Here is a 16279-nt window from a genome sequence, read left to right as displayed (position 1 = left end):
CACTAATAGGTGCTGAAACTGCACATTGTTCAATGCTTAATTTCCAGAAATTAGAATTAAAACTTAACTCATTCAATTAACTGAATACACTGAAAATTGCGTCTTTTTAACAGTTTCTTCTACTGCAAGAGTTAGGCCGAATTATTTGTTTAAATCAAGAAATTAACAAATATCATTACACAAACAATACTTTCAACAAACTGTTAATTACTTAGGAATTAATTCAGGGCTAGTTTTTGAATTGAGCCAAATAGATACTTTATAAGATTACTAGTATTTCATCTTCCAAATGTTTGTAATTAGTACCCAGAATTTATATTTGTTTATTTGTCAACAATAGAATTTAAGTTAAGAAACAGTAACCGATTTCACCCTATAATAAAAGATACTAACTAGGCATAGTGGAAATAAATTAGAAAATCAATTACATACATAAAACTAAATACAAGATTAGATCTTGTGTTAAATTCTTTAAAACTGAGGGCCAGCCTTTCTCTTATATGAAAAAGCAGATTTTACTCATGTATGCTATTGGTAAATAGTTAAAAGTAACAAAATGAATTTAAGGAGGCAGATGGCAAAACAAGAGGGGAATTAAAATTATCCCAGCTTGCTTCATCACATCAGTAATATCTTAAGAGGTATTAACTTTTGTTATTGTGTCTCATATTGCACAACATATTTGAATACAAGTATAGTCACTGTTATTAATATTAATCGTGTGTGTGTGTGTGTGTGTGTGTGTGTGTGTTGGGGTTTATGGGCGCTCAACATCGAGGTCATCAGCGCCCTGACACACATTAAAAGGAACGAATTAATATTAATCATTAGATCATTTGCTCTATTAGGCAACAGAGTACATTTCGTCGGGCAATTAGAATGTCACAAGTTTGGGATCACTGATGGTGCCAGCAATCTGAAATAGAGAACAGTTCATATGAAGTGTTCGAAATGGTGCTAACTGTTAATGATCAGTTTCTGGGGCCTGGTAGCCAACATGCACCCTTACTACAGCTTGTCTGTTGGGTTGGGTATTGGGCATGGGGGGGGGGGGGGGGGAGAAAGGCTTATAAGATACTGATTTATGTAGGTTACCAATTAATAATAATATTGGAACATATGCAGTCCTGGCACCACTCTTCAATGTCAATATTGGCTCTTGAGCAAAAAAAGTTTGACGACCACTGCTCAAGTGGCACATGAATAGGTTGGCATTGGATGGTGTGATTGCTGTACCACAGATTTGTTTGTAGGTAATACCTCCACAGGAGAAATAGTTGTGAATGATGATATAGTTAGTCATGGTGACCAGGAAGGATGTTGTAGGGTTGAAGACAGTTGGGCATTGTGAGTGTTAGTTTAGAGAAAGATGTCATCAAGAATGATGAACAGTGCACTGTGTGGTTAAGAAACAGGCACTGCGCAGAGTCGGTGTAGGAAATAGCTCGTGTCTTTATTTCTGCTCTAGTGGGCCTACAAATTCGGCCTATTACCTGTAACCATACAGGTAATAGGGTGAATGTGTAGGTCCACTAGAGCAGAAATTTTCTTGGGTGGCGGCGAGGCACAGTAATCAGCCACAATGGGGAATCCTGAGATGTTGGGTTTATGGATTTTAGTAAGCATGTAAAAGATAGGATTGCATGAGAAGTTGTAAGAGTGAGGAGAGAGATAGTCACAGGGGAGAGGTTCTGGGATGGGGCCAAGAATTTTAGGGGGGACTGGAGATTCTGTTGGATTTCTGGAGTGGGGTCACTATGGCATGGTTTGTATGTGGTCAGGTCTAACTCCTGGTGGAGTACCTCCACCAGGTAATCCTTGTCGTTCATGACCCATTGGTTGAGCCTTTGTCAGCAAGTGGGTTTATAAGGTCAGAAACAGTTTTTAGATGGTGAATTGTAGTTCTTTCTGTCTATGTGAGGTTGATTTCCATGTTGAGAGATTCAGGGAATGATGGTGAGCCTAACTTTGAGATTAAGAAAGTCTGGGTAGTGATTTGGGAGCAGTGGGGATGGATCACAGTTGGATGTAGAATGAACTGAGTAGACCAGGGTTCAGTAGTGGTTTTCGCTTGGGACTCAGGATTCCCCATTGTGGCTGGTTACTGTGTCCGCCACAGAGACAATCTCTGTTCTAGTGGCAAAATAGTATTTCTGCTAAAGGTATCAGGAGAAGGAGAGAACATCTGTAACAAGTCCAGAATGAATGAATTTTGGAGTACGACAAAAGGTAAAGCCTTTGGAAATGACTGGAACTTTCATGGACCTAAGGCTTTTGGAGGAAAGGTTCATGAACCAGTACTGAACTCCACCTGACTCAGTTCACTTTTTCATTCATTTATGATCCACCCCCACTGCACTTAAATGACCCCTTATGAATATTCTTGAATTTCTTAAACTCTGCCTCATCATCATCCCCTAAACCTCTCAACAGGGAAACCAACCTCACAATTGGCAGGAACAACCACAATCCACCAGCTAAAATCTGATTCTGATCTGCCAACAAAGGCTCCGCCACTGTGGTTGCAAACCACAGTAATTATCAGGTGGAGGGGCTCTATCAACTGTTAGATTTGATCACCTACAAAACCTGCCATAGTGACCCCATTCCAGGAATCCAATAGGATCTTGAGTACCTCATTAAATCCTAAGGCCTCATCCCTGAGACTACCTCTTACCTCTCTCCCCATCCCTACCACTCCCAGCACTCCTACCGTCTACTTGCTCAGTAAAATACATAAACCCAACTACTCAATATGCCCCATTGTAGCTGGTTACTGTCCCCCCACACAGAGAATCTCTGCTCTAGTGGACCAACAACTTAAGCCTATTACCCATAACCTACCCACCTATATATAAGACACCACATCAAACCTACAATCTCTTCCCATGTTACCATGATCAACTATATCCTCACCCGCCGTTACTTCTCCTTTGGAAGCATCACCTACAAACAAATCCATGGTACAGCAATGGACATCAGCATGGCACCATCCTATGTCCACCTATTCATGGGCCATTGAGAGGAATCCTCCCCAACAACCCAGAAACCTCAAACTCCTCACCTAGTTCAGATTCACTGATGACATCTTTGTGATTTGATATGAGGATGAAGACACTCTATCCACATTTCTGCATAACCTCAACACTTTCTTCCCCAACTGCTTCACCTGGCCTCCTCTACCCAATAAGCCACCTCCCTTAATGTTGACCCTCACCTCAAGGATGGCTACAACAATTCATACTTCCACTTTGATAGCTGCCACCTATTTATATCAAGGACTCCCTTGCAGGCAGCCTAGCCATTTTAATGACAAGCTATACCTCTCCAAATATACCAAGGGTCTCACTCAGGTCTTCACTGACCATAATTACCCTCCCGCCCTTGTATAGAAACAAATGGTGCACTGTCTCTCCAGTCACCTACAGACTCCTACACACCTACTGTCTGGTTATAAAGGAGTACTCTCCTCATGACTCAAAACCATCCACAGCATTCTATGCCAGGGTTTTGAGTAGCTTTCATAATGCCATGAAATAAGGAATATCCTACCCACTATCCTTCCCACCACTCACACAATGGCATTCCACCACCCAAAAAATCTACATAATATCCTTGCACGTCCCTACTTCACATCTGCTCCCAACCCCTTGCCTCATGGCTTATGCCCTACAACAGACATAGATGCAGGACCTGTCCTAATACATCTTACCAACACTACCCAATCCAGTCAGGTCACAGTCATCTCCTATTCCACCAAATGCAGGGCTAGCTATAAAAGCAGCCACATGATCTACAAACTAAGCTGCTACCACTGTCCTGCTTTCAATGTGGATATTACGTCCAACAAGGTGTCTGTCTGGGTGAACAGTCACCAAAAACTATGGCCAAGAGACAGCAGGACCGTCCAGTTGCTGACATGCTGCCCAACACAGTGTGTTTCACTTCAGTGACTGCTTCACAGTCTGCACAATCTGAATACTTCCAACAACACCAGCTTTTCTGAATTGTGTAGGTGAGAACTCTTCCTGCAATATGTGCTATGTTCCTGTAACTCTTCCTGACCTCAACCTTCGCTAGTTCCTGTGGTTCGCCTACCTATCCCCTTCGCTGCATCCATATTAGTATTACACAGTCTTCTTTTCTGTCAATCCACCCACTAGTCTATTTCCCCTTCTCTGCCTCTTTGTTTGGTGTCCTGTCTCATTAAGAAAGTTGTGTTAATCCATGATATTGCTTCTTTAAAGCTGTTGTTTGTATGTACCTTTTCTGCAACATTCTGATGAATATTTGTGCAGATGTTCTGTTTCCTATATAACTGTGTCACTTCTCTTTTTCCAGCAAACTTTCAGCATCAGATCTGCCATTTGTATCTTGTTTGCTAAGAAATGTTAGCCAGTGTGAACCATCTGAAATTTCTGATACATTTATGGTTACTGTATACAACCCACTGAGTCATGAAGTCTCTTATTATGTCAGACTTCCAGTTCTTGGCAGTGCATATTCTGTGAGAGATGCTTCAGGTAAGCTATAATTTTTCATAGATATTAATAACACATTTAAGTAATTTTTCTCACATGTGAATTTGCACAGGGAATGAGCAGAAAGTGCAGTTGGTGCCCATACCAGATCCTGTTCAAAATTTGCCTGAGAGGAATAGTAATGCAACATTTGAGATTGTGTTTCTGGCAGACAATGTTCCACCTCTCGGCTTTCGCTCATACTATGTTGCAGTAGTTAACAGCACAGATGAAGAAATGTGGAGTGTGATGGAAAACTCAAATTCATCGATAGGAAATGATGTAAGTTAGTAAAAATATGGGGATCTATTTCTGATATCACATTGATAAACAGCCTTATGAAGTGGATGGATTGCTATTCATTACTTAAAGGAAGTGTTGAGTTTCAGACACGCACAATGAAATGACTGCTAAAAATTTTAGCTTTTGGACGAAAAAGTCATCCTTTTGAAACAGAAAACACTTACATGATCGCAGAAGCAGAGCCACTGTCTCCATCAGCTATGAGCCGCCTGTGACTACATCTCATGAGAGGAGCAATCTCGAGGGTGTGGTGAGCGCAATGAGAAGGCATGGGGTGGGGACAGCAAGGGGTGGCAGGTTGTGGGTGGAGGAAGATGTCGTGGTGCCTGTGAGAGTGTGTAGGGACATGATGGGGACAGGATAGTCCTGCTAGATGCAGAGTCAGAAGGCTCTGGAGGTAGCAGGTGCATGGGGGGATGAGCAGTAGAACTGGAAGAGGAGAAAAATAGAGAAGACGAAAGAGTAGTATGTATATTGGTGGAATATGAGGTGTTTGTGGTGCTGGAGAGGGAGCAAGGAGGAGGGATACCTTTCCCTAGTCTGTTTGATTTCAGGACTACACATGCCTTCGATTCTACCAACACATCTACTAGTATTTTTCTCCTTCTCTCCTCTCTACCTTTCCCATTCCCCTTCGCACCCCTGCCCCTCACCCCCAGCACAACCTCCCAACTCTCAGTGTGACATCTTTCCCCACCCCTACCCTCCCATCACTCCCTCTTCCCACCCCCATACTTCCTCCTTGCTCCCACATCCCACCCCAAATTGCTGCAATTTTCAGGCACAGTCACAGTCTGCAGTTGGGCCACAGAGGCCAGAGGCAATGGCCATGTCAGTGTGAGTTGTGGTTGTGTGAATGTGTGTGTGTTTTCTATTTCTGAGGAAGGATATTTTTGTCTGCAAACTTAAACGTTTAGCACTCTTTTCATTGTGTCTGTGTCCAACTCAATGCCTCTTCAATGTGGTGAACAGCAACCTATCCTCTCTATAATATTGTTGTTATTCCATTTTTACTTTCTGTTGTTTGATATGCAAACTGTCTTATTATATCTAATTTATCTCCACAGCATCTTCAAGCTCTGTTCAATAAAGACACTGGTTTACTGCAGTCAATCATGATTGATGGTGAAGAGATGGCTTTACAACAGAACTTTCATTATTATGAGGGTTGGGTTGGAAACAATTCTGAGCCAGCACTAAGAGCCTCTGGGGCATACATATTCCGCCCAAATGGATCTTCAGTGGCAGTGTCATCTGCTGTTGACACAAAGATCTTCAAAGGTTAGTAGCAAAAGGACTTTGAAATTGGCGTATTTTGTTTTACCATAATTTACTTTATGTAATGGAAATTTCAGTGGGTTCCTTTATCATTATGATCATACAAGGATCCATATTCAGTTTCAGTTTTTTCCCATTCACTATTTCCTTTCCTTCCATTATTCTTTAATCTCTCAATACATCTCTTTCTTGTTTCCCCAGAGCACTTTATAATGTTTTTATTTTCAAGTTTAAAAAAAAAAAAAAACTTCAGATATTCAGTTTGTAGACAATTTTTTTCCCCTGGAGTATACTTGGAGATCTGTTTTGTTGCCCTGTTGTTATTCATTCTAAATGAATGACCAAAAAATATCACTCTTCTTTTCATTATGTTTATGGTTTTTCTGTATTTTGGTATTTAGTCATCACTGCTTCTTAATTCCCAGACTTCTGTATACCTTATTGAATCTAAAGTTTTCTCATACTCTCCTCTTTAATAATTCTAACTGGTTTAATTTATAAATTAGTGGTTGGTATTTACTTCTGTAGAGGCATTGCAGTTCCATCACCAACTAGTAATGCATTATTTTTTCGTTTCTCAATGAATGAAACATCAATCATGGATTAAGCTTAAGGACTGTTTCCACTAGCCGAGTGCTGCCAACAAGGCAGTACAAGGAATGATCCTTGATTGTAGGACATGTGGTTATATTGTCACCAACTCCTCCAGCCATTATTGCCAGTTGATTAAGCCTGATGATATCACTGCTTCTTTATTCAAGCAGCTACTCAACTGGCCTGACAGGGGCTGAATAAACACCATACCAGACCTCCCTATGACAGAAAAGAATCTGTGGCGTATCAGGCATCGAACCCAGGCTACTATATACTAACAAAGGGAAGGCTAAGACATAAGGATCACCGATTTACTTCAAATTTTGTACACCTTTAGTAGGCCATTAAAACAACATAATGTGCAAATAGTAAGGTGCACTTCTCTGGCAATTCTGAGAAAGCCACACGAGCAGTGTTATGAGTCTATTATGTACTGATGAAACTGTGCATAGGTGCTGCATAGTGGAGTTCACGGTGGTCAAGTGGTTAGCGTTTGAGCTCCATAAGACAAACTTGTTTGAGGTGATGGTTCAACTCTGGCTCAAACCTTAATTTTTTAGTATGAGTGTAAATTCTGTGATATTCAAAAAATTTGCACCTACACTATTTGTTCATGCTACATTGGCAACGTCTCATTGCTATGCAGTTTAACTGCCAAGTGCAGCCTGCCTCTGTGCCTGCAGCTCAAAGCGTTGAGGTGCAAAGTAGTTCTGGCTATCTTACCAGATTGTATGTATGAAGGATTTCACAGATCACAAAGGCATACATTTTCAGGAAAACTCTGTGTGTTTCTTCACTTACTTGTCAATAGTTATAAATATATTTTCACTAATAATTAAATTTAATTAAAAGTATTAAGTAGTCAAATAACATTAAATTCACTAAAACTTCATGTAAATACACATAGTTTTTAAAAAATTATTTTACTTCTCAAATGTCATATAAGTTAAATAAAATGACAAGCAATGAAAAAAAATATAGATTAAAAATTAAGTCTGAGTGGGAGTCATACTGTTCCGTATTGTACCCAGAACTGAGCAGTCTCCTGCTTTGGAGGTCAGTGGTTAGCTGCTACCAAGGATCATATGGTTCTGTAATGATTTTAGATGCAGATTTCTAGGCCTTAGCTATCAGGTGGAAAATTGTATGGCCTGCCTCAATAGGTTAGGTGTGCACTAGACTGAAATTTTTTTTTTTTTTTTTTTTTTTTCCCCCCCATGGGACCAAATTAAGGAGAAGTCTCCATGGTCATGGAACGAGTCAATACATGAAATTATAACACGATATTAGAAACAGATAAAATGAAATATAAAAAAAACATATTCAGGTGACAAGTCGTAAGTTTAAATGAAGACAATCAACAATGTAACACTGGAATTTGCTTAATTTTTTAGCTCTTCCAGGTGCTCCTCGACAGAATAGAAGGAGTGAGCCATGAGGAAACTCTTCAGTTTAGACTTAAAAGAGTTTGGGCTGCTGCTAAGATTTTTGAGTTCTTGTGGTAGCTTATTGAAAATGGATGCAGCAGAATACTGCACTCCTTTCTGCACAAGAGTCAAGGAAGTGCATTCTACATGCAGATTTGATTTCTGCCTGGTATTAACTGAGTGAAAGCTGCTAACTCTTGGGAATAGGCTAATATTGCTAACAACAAACGACATTAAAGAAAATATATACTGTGAGGGCAATGTCAGAATTCCCAGATTTTTGAATAGGGGTCGACAAGAGGTTCTCGAACTTACACCACATATAGCTCAAACAGCCCGTTTTTGAGCCAAAAATACCCTTTTTGAATCAGAAGAATTACCCCAAAAAATAATACCATACGACATAAGCGTATGAAAATATGCGAAGTAGACTACTTTTCGTGTTGAAGTGTCACTTATTTCAGATACTGTTCTAATGGTAAATAAAGCAGCATTTAGCTTCTGAACAAGATCCTGGACATGGGCTTTCCACAACAGCGTACTATCTATCCGTACGCCTAGGAACTTGAACTGTTCTGTCTCGCTTATAATGTGCCCATTCTGTCTGATCAAAATATCGGTTCTTGTTGAATTGTGAGTTAGAAACTGTAAAAACTGAGTCTTACTGTGATTTAGCATCAAATTATTTTCCACAAGCCACGAACTTATTTCATGAACTACATTATTTGTTACTGTTTCAATATTAAACATAAGATCCTTCACTATCAAGCTGGTGTCATCAGCAAACAGAAATATTTTTGAATCACCTGTAATACTAGAAGGCATATCATTTATATAAATAAGAAACAGCAGTGGCCCCAGCACCGACCCTTGGGGAACGCCCCACTTAACAGTGCCCCATTGGGACTGAACATCACTACCACTCTCAATATTTCAGAGAATTACCCTCTGCTTTCTGTTCTTAAAGTAAGAGGCGAACCAATTGTAAGCTACTCCCCTTACTCCATAATGGTCCAACATCTGCAGTAATATTTTGTGGTCAACACAGTCAAAAGCCTTCGTTAAATCAAAGAAAACACCTAGCGTTCGCAACCTTTTATTTAATCCATCAAAAACCTCACAGAGAAAAGAGAATATAGCATTTTCAGTTTTTAAACCATTTCTAAAACCAAACTGAACATTTGACAGCAAATTATGTGAATTTAAATGCTCCAGTAACCTTGTATATACAACCTTCTCGATAACTTTAGCAAACACCGATGGCATAGAAATAGGTCTAAAATTGTCAACGTTATCAATGTCTCCCTTTTTATAAAGTGGCTTCACTACCGAGTACTTTAATCGGTCAGGAAACCGACCACTCCTAAAGGAAAAATTACAGATATGGCTGAGAACTGGGCTAACATACACAGAACAATACGTCAGTATTCTGCTAGATACCCCGTCATATCCATGAGAGTTCTTGGTCTTTAGTGATTTAATTATTAACTCAATCTCCCTCTTGTCAGTATCATGGAGGAGCATTTCAGGTAACAGTCTCGGAACACTTTTTTCTAAGAGCGCTATATGATTCCCTGTTGGGACTAGGTTTCTATTTAGTTCACCTGCTATATTCAGAAAGTGATTACTAAATACTGTACATATATGAGACTTATCAGTAACACGGACATTCCCACTACGCACTGATTATATATCCTCGACCTGTCTCTGCAGACCAGCAACTTCCTTTACGACTGACCATATGGTTTTAATTTTATCCTGAGATTTAGCTATTCTATGTGCATACCACATACTTTTTGCCTTCCTAATAACATTTTTAAGCACCTTACAATACTGTTTGTAATGGGCTGCTGCATTTAGATTTTGACTGTTTCTAACGTTTTGATATAATTGCCACTTTGTTCTACAAGATATTCTTATCCCTCTAGTCAGCCACCCAGGCTGCCTGTTTGTGCTAGTACCCTGTTTTAAACGTTCTAACGGAAAGCAACTTTCAAAGAGCACGAGAAAAGTCTTGAGAAAAGCATTATATTTATCGTCTACTGTATCAGCGCTATAAACATCTTGCCACTCTTGTTCCTTGATAAGGTTTACAAAGGTCTCTACAGCAACTGGATCAGCTTTCCCGAACAGCTGATGACTATATTTAACATGTGTTGTAGCAAAAAAATCTTTTAAAGTTAAGATTTGCGCATCATGATCTGAAAGGCCATTCACCTTTTTGCTAACAGAATGCCCTTCTAGTAATGAGGAATGAACAAAAATGTTGTCTATGGTTGTTCTACTGTTCCCTTGCACTCTCATTGGAAAGAATACGGTTTGCATAAGATTATATGAATTAAAGAGGTCTACCAGCATTCTCTTCCTTGCACAATCACTTATACAATTAATATTGAAGTCACCACATATAACTAACTTTTTGTATTTCCTATAAAGTGAACCAAAAACCTCCTCTAGCTTTAGCAAAAATGTTGTGAAATCGGAGTCTGGGGATCTATAAATAACAACAGTTACAAGTTTTGCTCCGTTAAATTTAACCACACCTGCACAACATTCAAACACCTTTTCAGTGCAGTACTTTGAAACATCAATTGACTCAAATGCGATGCCGTTTTTCACATACATGGCTACTCCCCCACACCGCAAAGAGCTCCTCAAAAAGCAGCCAGCCAACCTGTATCCTGGTAAAGGAAACCTCTGAATTATCTCCTTATTTAAGAAGTGTTCAGATATACCAATAATTTCAGAGTCAACATCTATAAGCAGTTCACTAACTTTTGATTGTTAGTCTCACGGTTCAGTAACAGCTCCATACGTGTAAGTTGGATAACTTTCCACTTAACTAACTTAACCACATTCTGGTGATGACCAATTCCATTACGCATCACTACCTATTATTAATTGTTTATTAGCAAAAATATGATTATTAACAGAGTTCTAACCAATATGCTTCCTTCATATAAAAATTATTAAACCAAGATAGTTACCTCGTGTAAGAATAAAACAAAACTAAACAATGGAAATCCAGGTTGGAATGTCAACGATGTAGGAAAACATAGTTCACTACTTACCATAAAGACGACATGTCAGGTTGCAGACAGGCACACTTAAAAGATTCTTACACATAGGCTTTTGGCCACAGCCGTTACCAGAAAAAGAAAGAGAAATAGGCACCATACATTCACACAAGCAAGCACACCTCATGCACACATCAGTGCCAACTCTGGCATCTTGGACCAGTATAATATTTAGACAGTGGCATTAGGTGTGAAGTTTTACAAAAGATGTGACTAAAATTAATGTTAACTCAGACTTCTTAGCAGAGATGTTATCATGTTGAATGCTGGCTGCAGACTCATTTCCTCAAAGAAGTTCATAGAAGGCATAACACAGTCAGTGTCTTAACCATGGTTTTAACACATAGATGTTATGTGTTCATAGCTAATCCAGAACTGACTATGACATTGTCTGTTAGTCGCATACATAGACTGGTGTAGAAATAATTTATGTCAAATTTATTAGTGGTGTCACTCTATTGATTCAAACATTTATTTTGCTTAAGTGTGTATTACATATTTATAAAAAAAATTTAAGTTTGAGGGAATATTTGAATAATACACTATATACCTACAAGATGGGATTAACAAGTTTTGTGTAAAATTTTCAGGTTTATAATTTCTTTAATTTATTCAATTTCTGATAAGTGGTGTATTTGGATAACCAAATGAACTACGTGATTCAGAAAAATTAGAGCAACATAAGTATATTATGAAACTGGGAATTAAATAAGTGTAAGGATTCAAATAAAAAAGTATTTTTGGATGGGTAAAAATTTTACTTATAAATAAATTCTTAGTTAATGACTTTAAGAGAAAATAAATTGATGACTGGAAAGAGTGAAATTAGATCCATCCAATGAGCTAGATGTTCTTGTGAGTAAACAGTTATTACCCCACCACATTTTCATGATTACCTGGCAGTGGAACAAATTCAGTTATAAATATATCTTGAAAAGCAAAGTTTTATGGAAAACATCTATCATTAGTAGCTGGTAAAATATGTTTTGAATAATAAACTGTGTAAAAAAAGCCAACATAAAGAAGAACATTGCAATTTTATGTTCACAGGATATGTACATTATGTATGGTACCAGCTGTACCCAGCCACACAGTGCTGTGGCTTAGTCTGGTTAAATGGAAAATTGCTAAATATATATGGGAAGAGGAGATATGTCCTAATCTCCTTCTTCCCCCTCCCCCTGTCCCTGTCCAATTCCTCCTCCCCCTCTCTTTGTCCATTTCCTCCTTCCCCCCCCCTTTGTCCATCCCCACCTGCTCCCCCCTTGCTCTCTCAGTCACCTTCTCCTCCCTCTCATCTTCTCATTCCCTGGATCTCTACCTGCCCCCTCTCTCCTCTTCCCTCTGTCCATAACCCCTCCTGTCTTTCTTTGTCCATCTTCTTCTCCCTTTAACTCTCCATCTCCTCTTGCCTCCTCTCTCTGTTCATTATTTCCATCCCATTCTCTATGTCCATTTCCTCCCATCCATCAGCCCATCTCTTCTTCCCCTCCCATTGACCTTGAACCTTGTTTATTGTTATTGCAAATACTGTAGTCTGAATGTTTAGCAGAGTATTGTGTAAAATTTGAAGTGTATCGATCAAGAACTTTTCGTTATTTATTTCACACACACACACACACACACACACACATGCGTTTATTAGAGTAATGTGTGAAAATCTGAAGTAAATTGGTAACAAGAATATACCACATAATATTCTTATCTATTATATATATAAAAATATATAGCCTGTATTTTTCCAGCCATTTACAGTAACATATAAAAATTTTAAGTAATGTAATCAAGTACTGTGTATTAACCAAGTACTTTTTGAGATTTTTGGTAACAATGTTTCCCATGTATATATTACCTATACAGGGTGATTTTTTCCACCGTGCACAAACTCTAGGAATTCATCGATGAGAGGATACAAGACAAAAAGGTCTAATGAACTTATGGCTTGAAATGCATGGTTCCCATGCTAGAGACCATTATTTGAGTCATAAACATTGTTTGCAGAGACTGCGGTCTATACGCACTGTACCGTGCAGCCACAGTTACAGAATGTGTTGAAAATGGTTTCCATGTGTCTCAATGCATGAATGTTCTGTCCCTCACATTCATATCAGCCAGGCTGCATCTGAACAGTGTCAAAGGCAGCATGAATTTGCTGCTCCAGTGATTCCACATCTGGAATGGGCTCTGCATACATGATACTTTTAGATGGTCCAATAACCAGAAATCACACAGATTGAGGTTCAGTGAATGAGAAGGCCATGCAACTGGACTCCATTGTCTGATCCATTGACCAGGGAAGACACAACTGAGATGCATCTGGACGTTAATTGTGAGGTGGGCTAGAGCTTTATCATGTTTCACCCACATAATCCATTGAATCGTCAGTGGTACTTCTTCCAGCAAGGAGACAAAATCACCTGCAAGAAACACTGATAGTTCTAGTATGTTAGGCAATGTGGAAAGAAGACTGGTCCCAAAATATGGTTACCAATTACACCACCCCACCCATTTTGACTGCACCAATGCTGATGATTAACTGTCACCATACAATGGGAATACTGCATAATGTCCCACAGTTGTCTGTTATGAAAGTTGAAGATACCACTCCATGTAAACATGGCCTCATCTGTGAATGACACAAATCCTGGAATCATGGTTGCCTAGTGAAGAAACCAGTGACAGAACTGCTCCCGATGTGGAACGTCTGTCGCTCGTAAGCCCTGCACATGCTGTAAGTGATAGGCGTAGTAACAGTTGTCGTAGACAATGTTCCACATGGTCGTCTGGGTTACCCTGTAGTGGTGGGCCAACTGCCTTCCACAGTGATATTCACATTTTTTTGCAAGTCTGGTGTGCGAACATTTCGGGTATGTACTTCAGGATTTCCTTCTTCTTAAAATGACCCTGCCTCAGACAAGTGGCAAAACAATGTTGCGGATATTGAATGCTGTGGTTGTTGTTAGTGGGGATGGATCTCCTGATACAATCTTGCTGCCCACCACCTATTGCCATTTGACTTTCTGTAATTCACCATGTCAGCAAGCTCTCAATTTGAATATGAAATCATTGTGAACAACGCTGTATCACATCCACCGAAAGATGAATCAGCAAGAGAATTGAATCGGGCACAACATTACCAATTACTATTGCAGGATAGAGTGCTAAGGCATGACATATGAGAAACAGTACCACCCTCTAGGAGGAAGCAATGCATACTGTAACTATGGTACAGAGCGTATTAGACCTCAGCCTCTGCAACAAAGTATGATTGAATAAATAGTCTTTAGCATGGAAACCGTGCATTTCCAGACATAAGTTCATTACACCTGGAGTTTGTACACAGTGAAAAAAAATCATCCTGTATATCTATACATTACATATATTAAGAATATGTAGCCTATGTCCATCTGAATGTTCGTTAGAGTATCATGTAAAAAAATTTGAATTAAATCAGTCAAGAACTTTTTGAGATTTTTGGTAATAAGATTTCTGCTTTACAGTCTACAAATTTGTGTATATATTAGTTATGTTAAAAACATATATCTAAAAAGAAAGATGATGAGACTTACCAAACAAAAGCGCTGGCAGGTCGATAGACACACAAACAAACATAAACATTCACACAAAATTCGAGCTTTCGCAACCAACGGTTGCCTCGTAAGGAAAGAGGGAAGGAGAGGGAAAGACGAAAGGATTTGGGTTTTAAGAGAGAGGGTAAGGAGTCATTCCAATCCCGGGAGCGGAAAGACTTACCTTAGGGGGAAAAAAGGACAGGTATACACTCGCACACACACACATATCCATCCGCATATACACAGACACAAGCAGACATTTGTAAAGGCAAAGAGTTTGGGCAGAGATGTCTTTCAACAACATCTTTCAGAACTCTGGAGATGGGAACTTGCCCTTCAGCATATCCTCTCTTCTCGCTATCCGCCAGGCCTCAATCTCTGCTAATTTCTAATTTCAATTTGCTGCCGCTCATACCTCACCTGTCTTTCAACAACATCTTTCAGAACTCCGGAGATGGGAACTTGCCCTTCAGCATATCCTCTCTTCTCGCTATCCACCAGGCCTCAATCTCCACTAATATCTAATTTCAATTTGCCGCCGCTCATACCTCACCTGTCTTTCAACAACATCTTTGCCTCTGTACTTCCGCCTCGACTGACATCTCTGCCCAAACTCTTTGCCTTTACAAATGTCTGCTTGTGTCTGTGTATATGCGGATGGATATGTGTGTGTGTGTGCAAGTGTATACCTGTCCTTTCTTCCCCCTAAGGTAAGTCTTTCCACTCCCGGGATTGGAATGACTCCTTACCCTCTCCATTAAAACCCAAATCCTTTCGTCTTTCCCTCTCCTTTCCTCTTTCCTGATGAGGCAACCGTTGGTTGCGAAAGCTTGAATTTTGTGTGTATGTTTGTGTTTGTTTGTGTGTCTATCGACATGCCAGCGCTTTTGTTTGGTAAGTCTCATAATCTTCCTTTTTAGATATATTTTTCCCACGTGGAATGTTTCCCTCTATTATATTTATATTAAAAACAGATATATGAAAACACATACACATATATGAAGGTAACATTGTGTCAAAATTTCAAGTCAATTGACAGATTATACCTTTCAAATTCTGTGAACACAAACATACACAGGTTGAATTTTTATGTATAACAGTGGAAAGCAGAAGAAAGAGAAAAAAATAATATGCATTAGAAAGAGAAATAGTAAAGGGGTGTTGTTAACCATAAGAGCATCCATGGTAAGGTTGCAGAATTAATCTCACTCATTAAAAGCTAATAATGGCCATGCAGTAGTAGGGACTCAAAGCTCGTTGAAACAAGTAACGCATATCAGTGAAAGCTAAAATTCTGTCTGGAATATACACCAAAAGGATATGCTACACACCAGTGGTGGTGGTGTGTTAGCTGCCACAAAGAACTCAGTAATGTCTAGTGAGGTTGTTACATAAGCTATGCATCAAAAATGGGTCAAATATGGTAATAAGATGTAACAATATTATGAGAAGGAAAGTTGCCACTCATCAAATAGCGGAGATGTTGAATCACAGATAGGCACAAGAAG

At 39.3% G+C, this 16279-nt stretch overlaps 1 protein-coding gene across 6 annotated transcripts in view; it reads left to right on the top strand.

Annotated features, from left to right (window-relative positions):
• Positions 1 to 16279, top strand: part of LOC126095120 (lysosomal alpha-mannosidase-like) — a 292752-nt gene that overhangs the window by 227782 nt on the left and 48691 nt on the right. For all 6 annotated transcript variants that reach the window (XM_049909857.1, XM_049909838.1, XM_049909864.1 and 3 more), the window contains 3 exons: positions 4342 to 4523; positions 4594 to 4802; positions 5891 to 6104. In XM_049909857.1, the coding sequence (XP_049765814.1) occupies positions 4342 to 4523; positions 4594 to 4802; positions 5891 to 6104 (605 nt within the window). The remainder of the gene's footprint in view (positions 1 to 4341; positions 4524 to 4593; positions 4803 to 5890; positions 6105 to 16279) is intronic.

Source organism: Schistocerca cancellata, chromosome 1 (assembly GCF_023864275.1).
Source record: "Schistocerca cancellata isolate TAMUIC-IGC-003103 chromosome 1, iqSchCanc2.1, whole genome shotgun sequence".
NCBI classification, from domain to species: Eukaryota; Metazoa; Arthropoda; class Insecta; order Orthoptera; family Acrididae; genus Schistocerca; species Schistocerca cancellata.
This window is presented reverse-complemented; position numbering and strand designations above follow the sequence as displayed.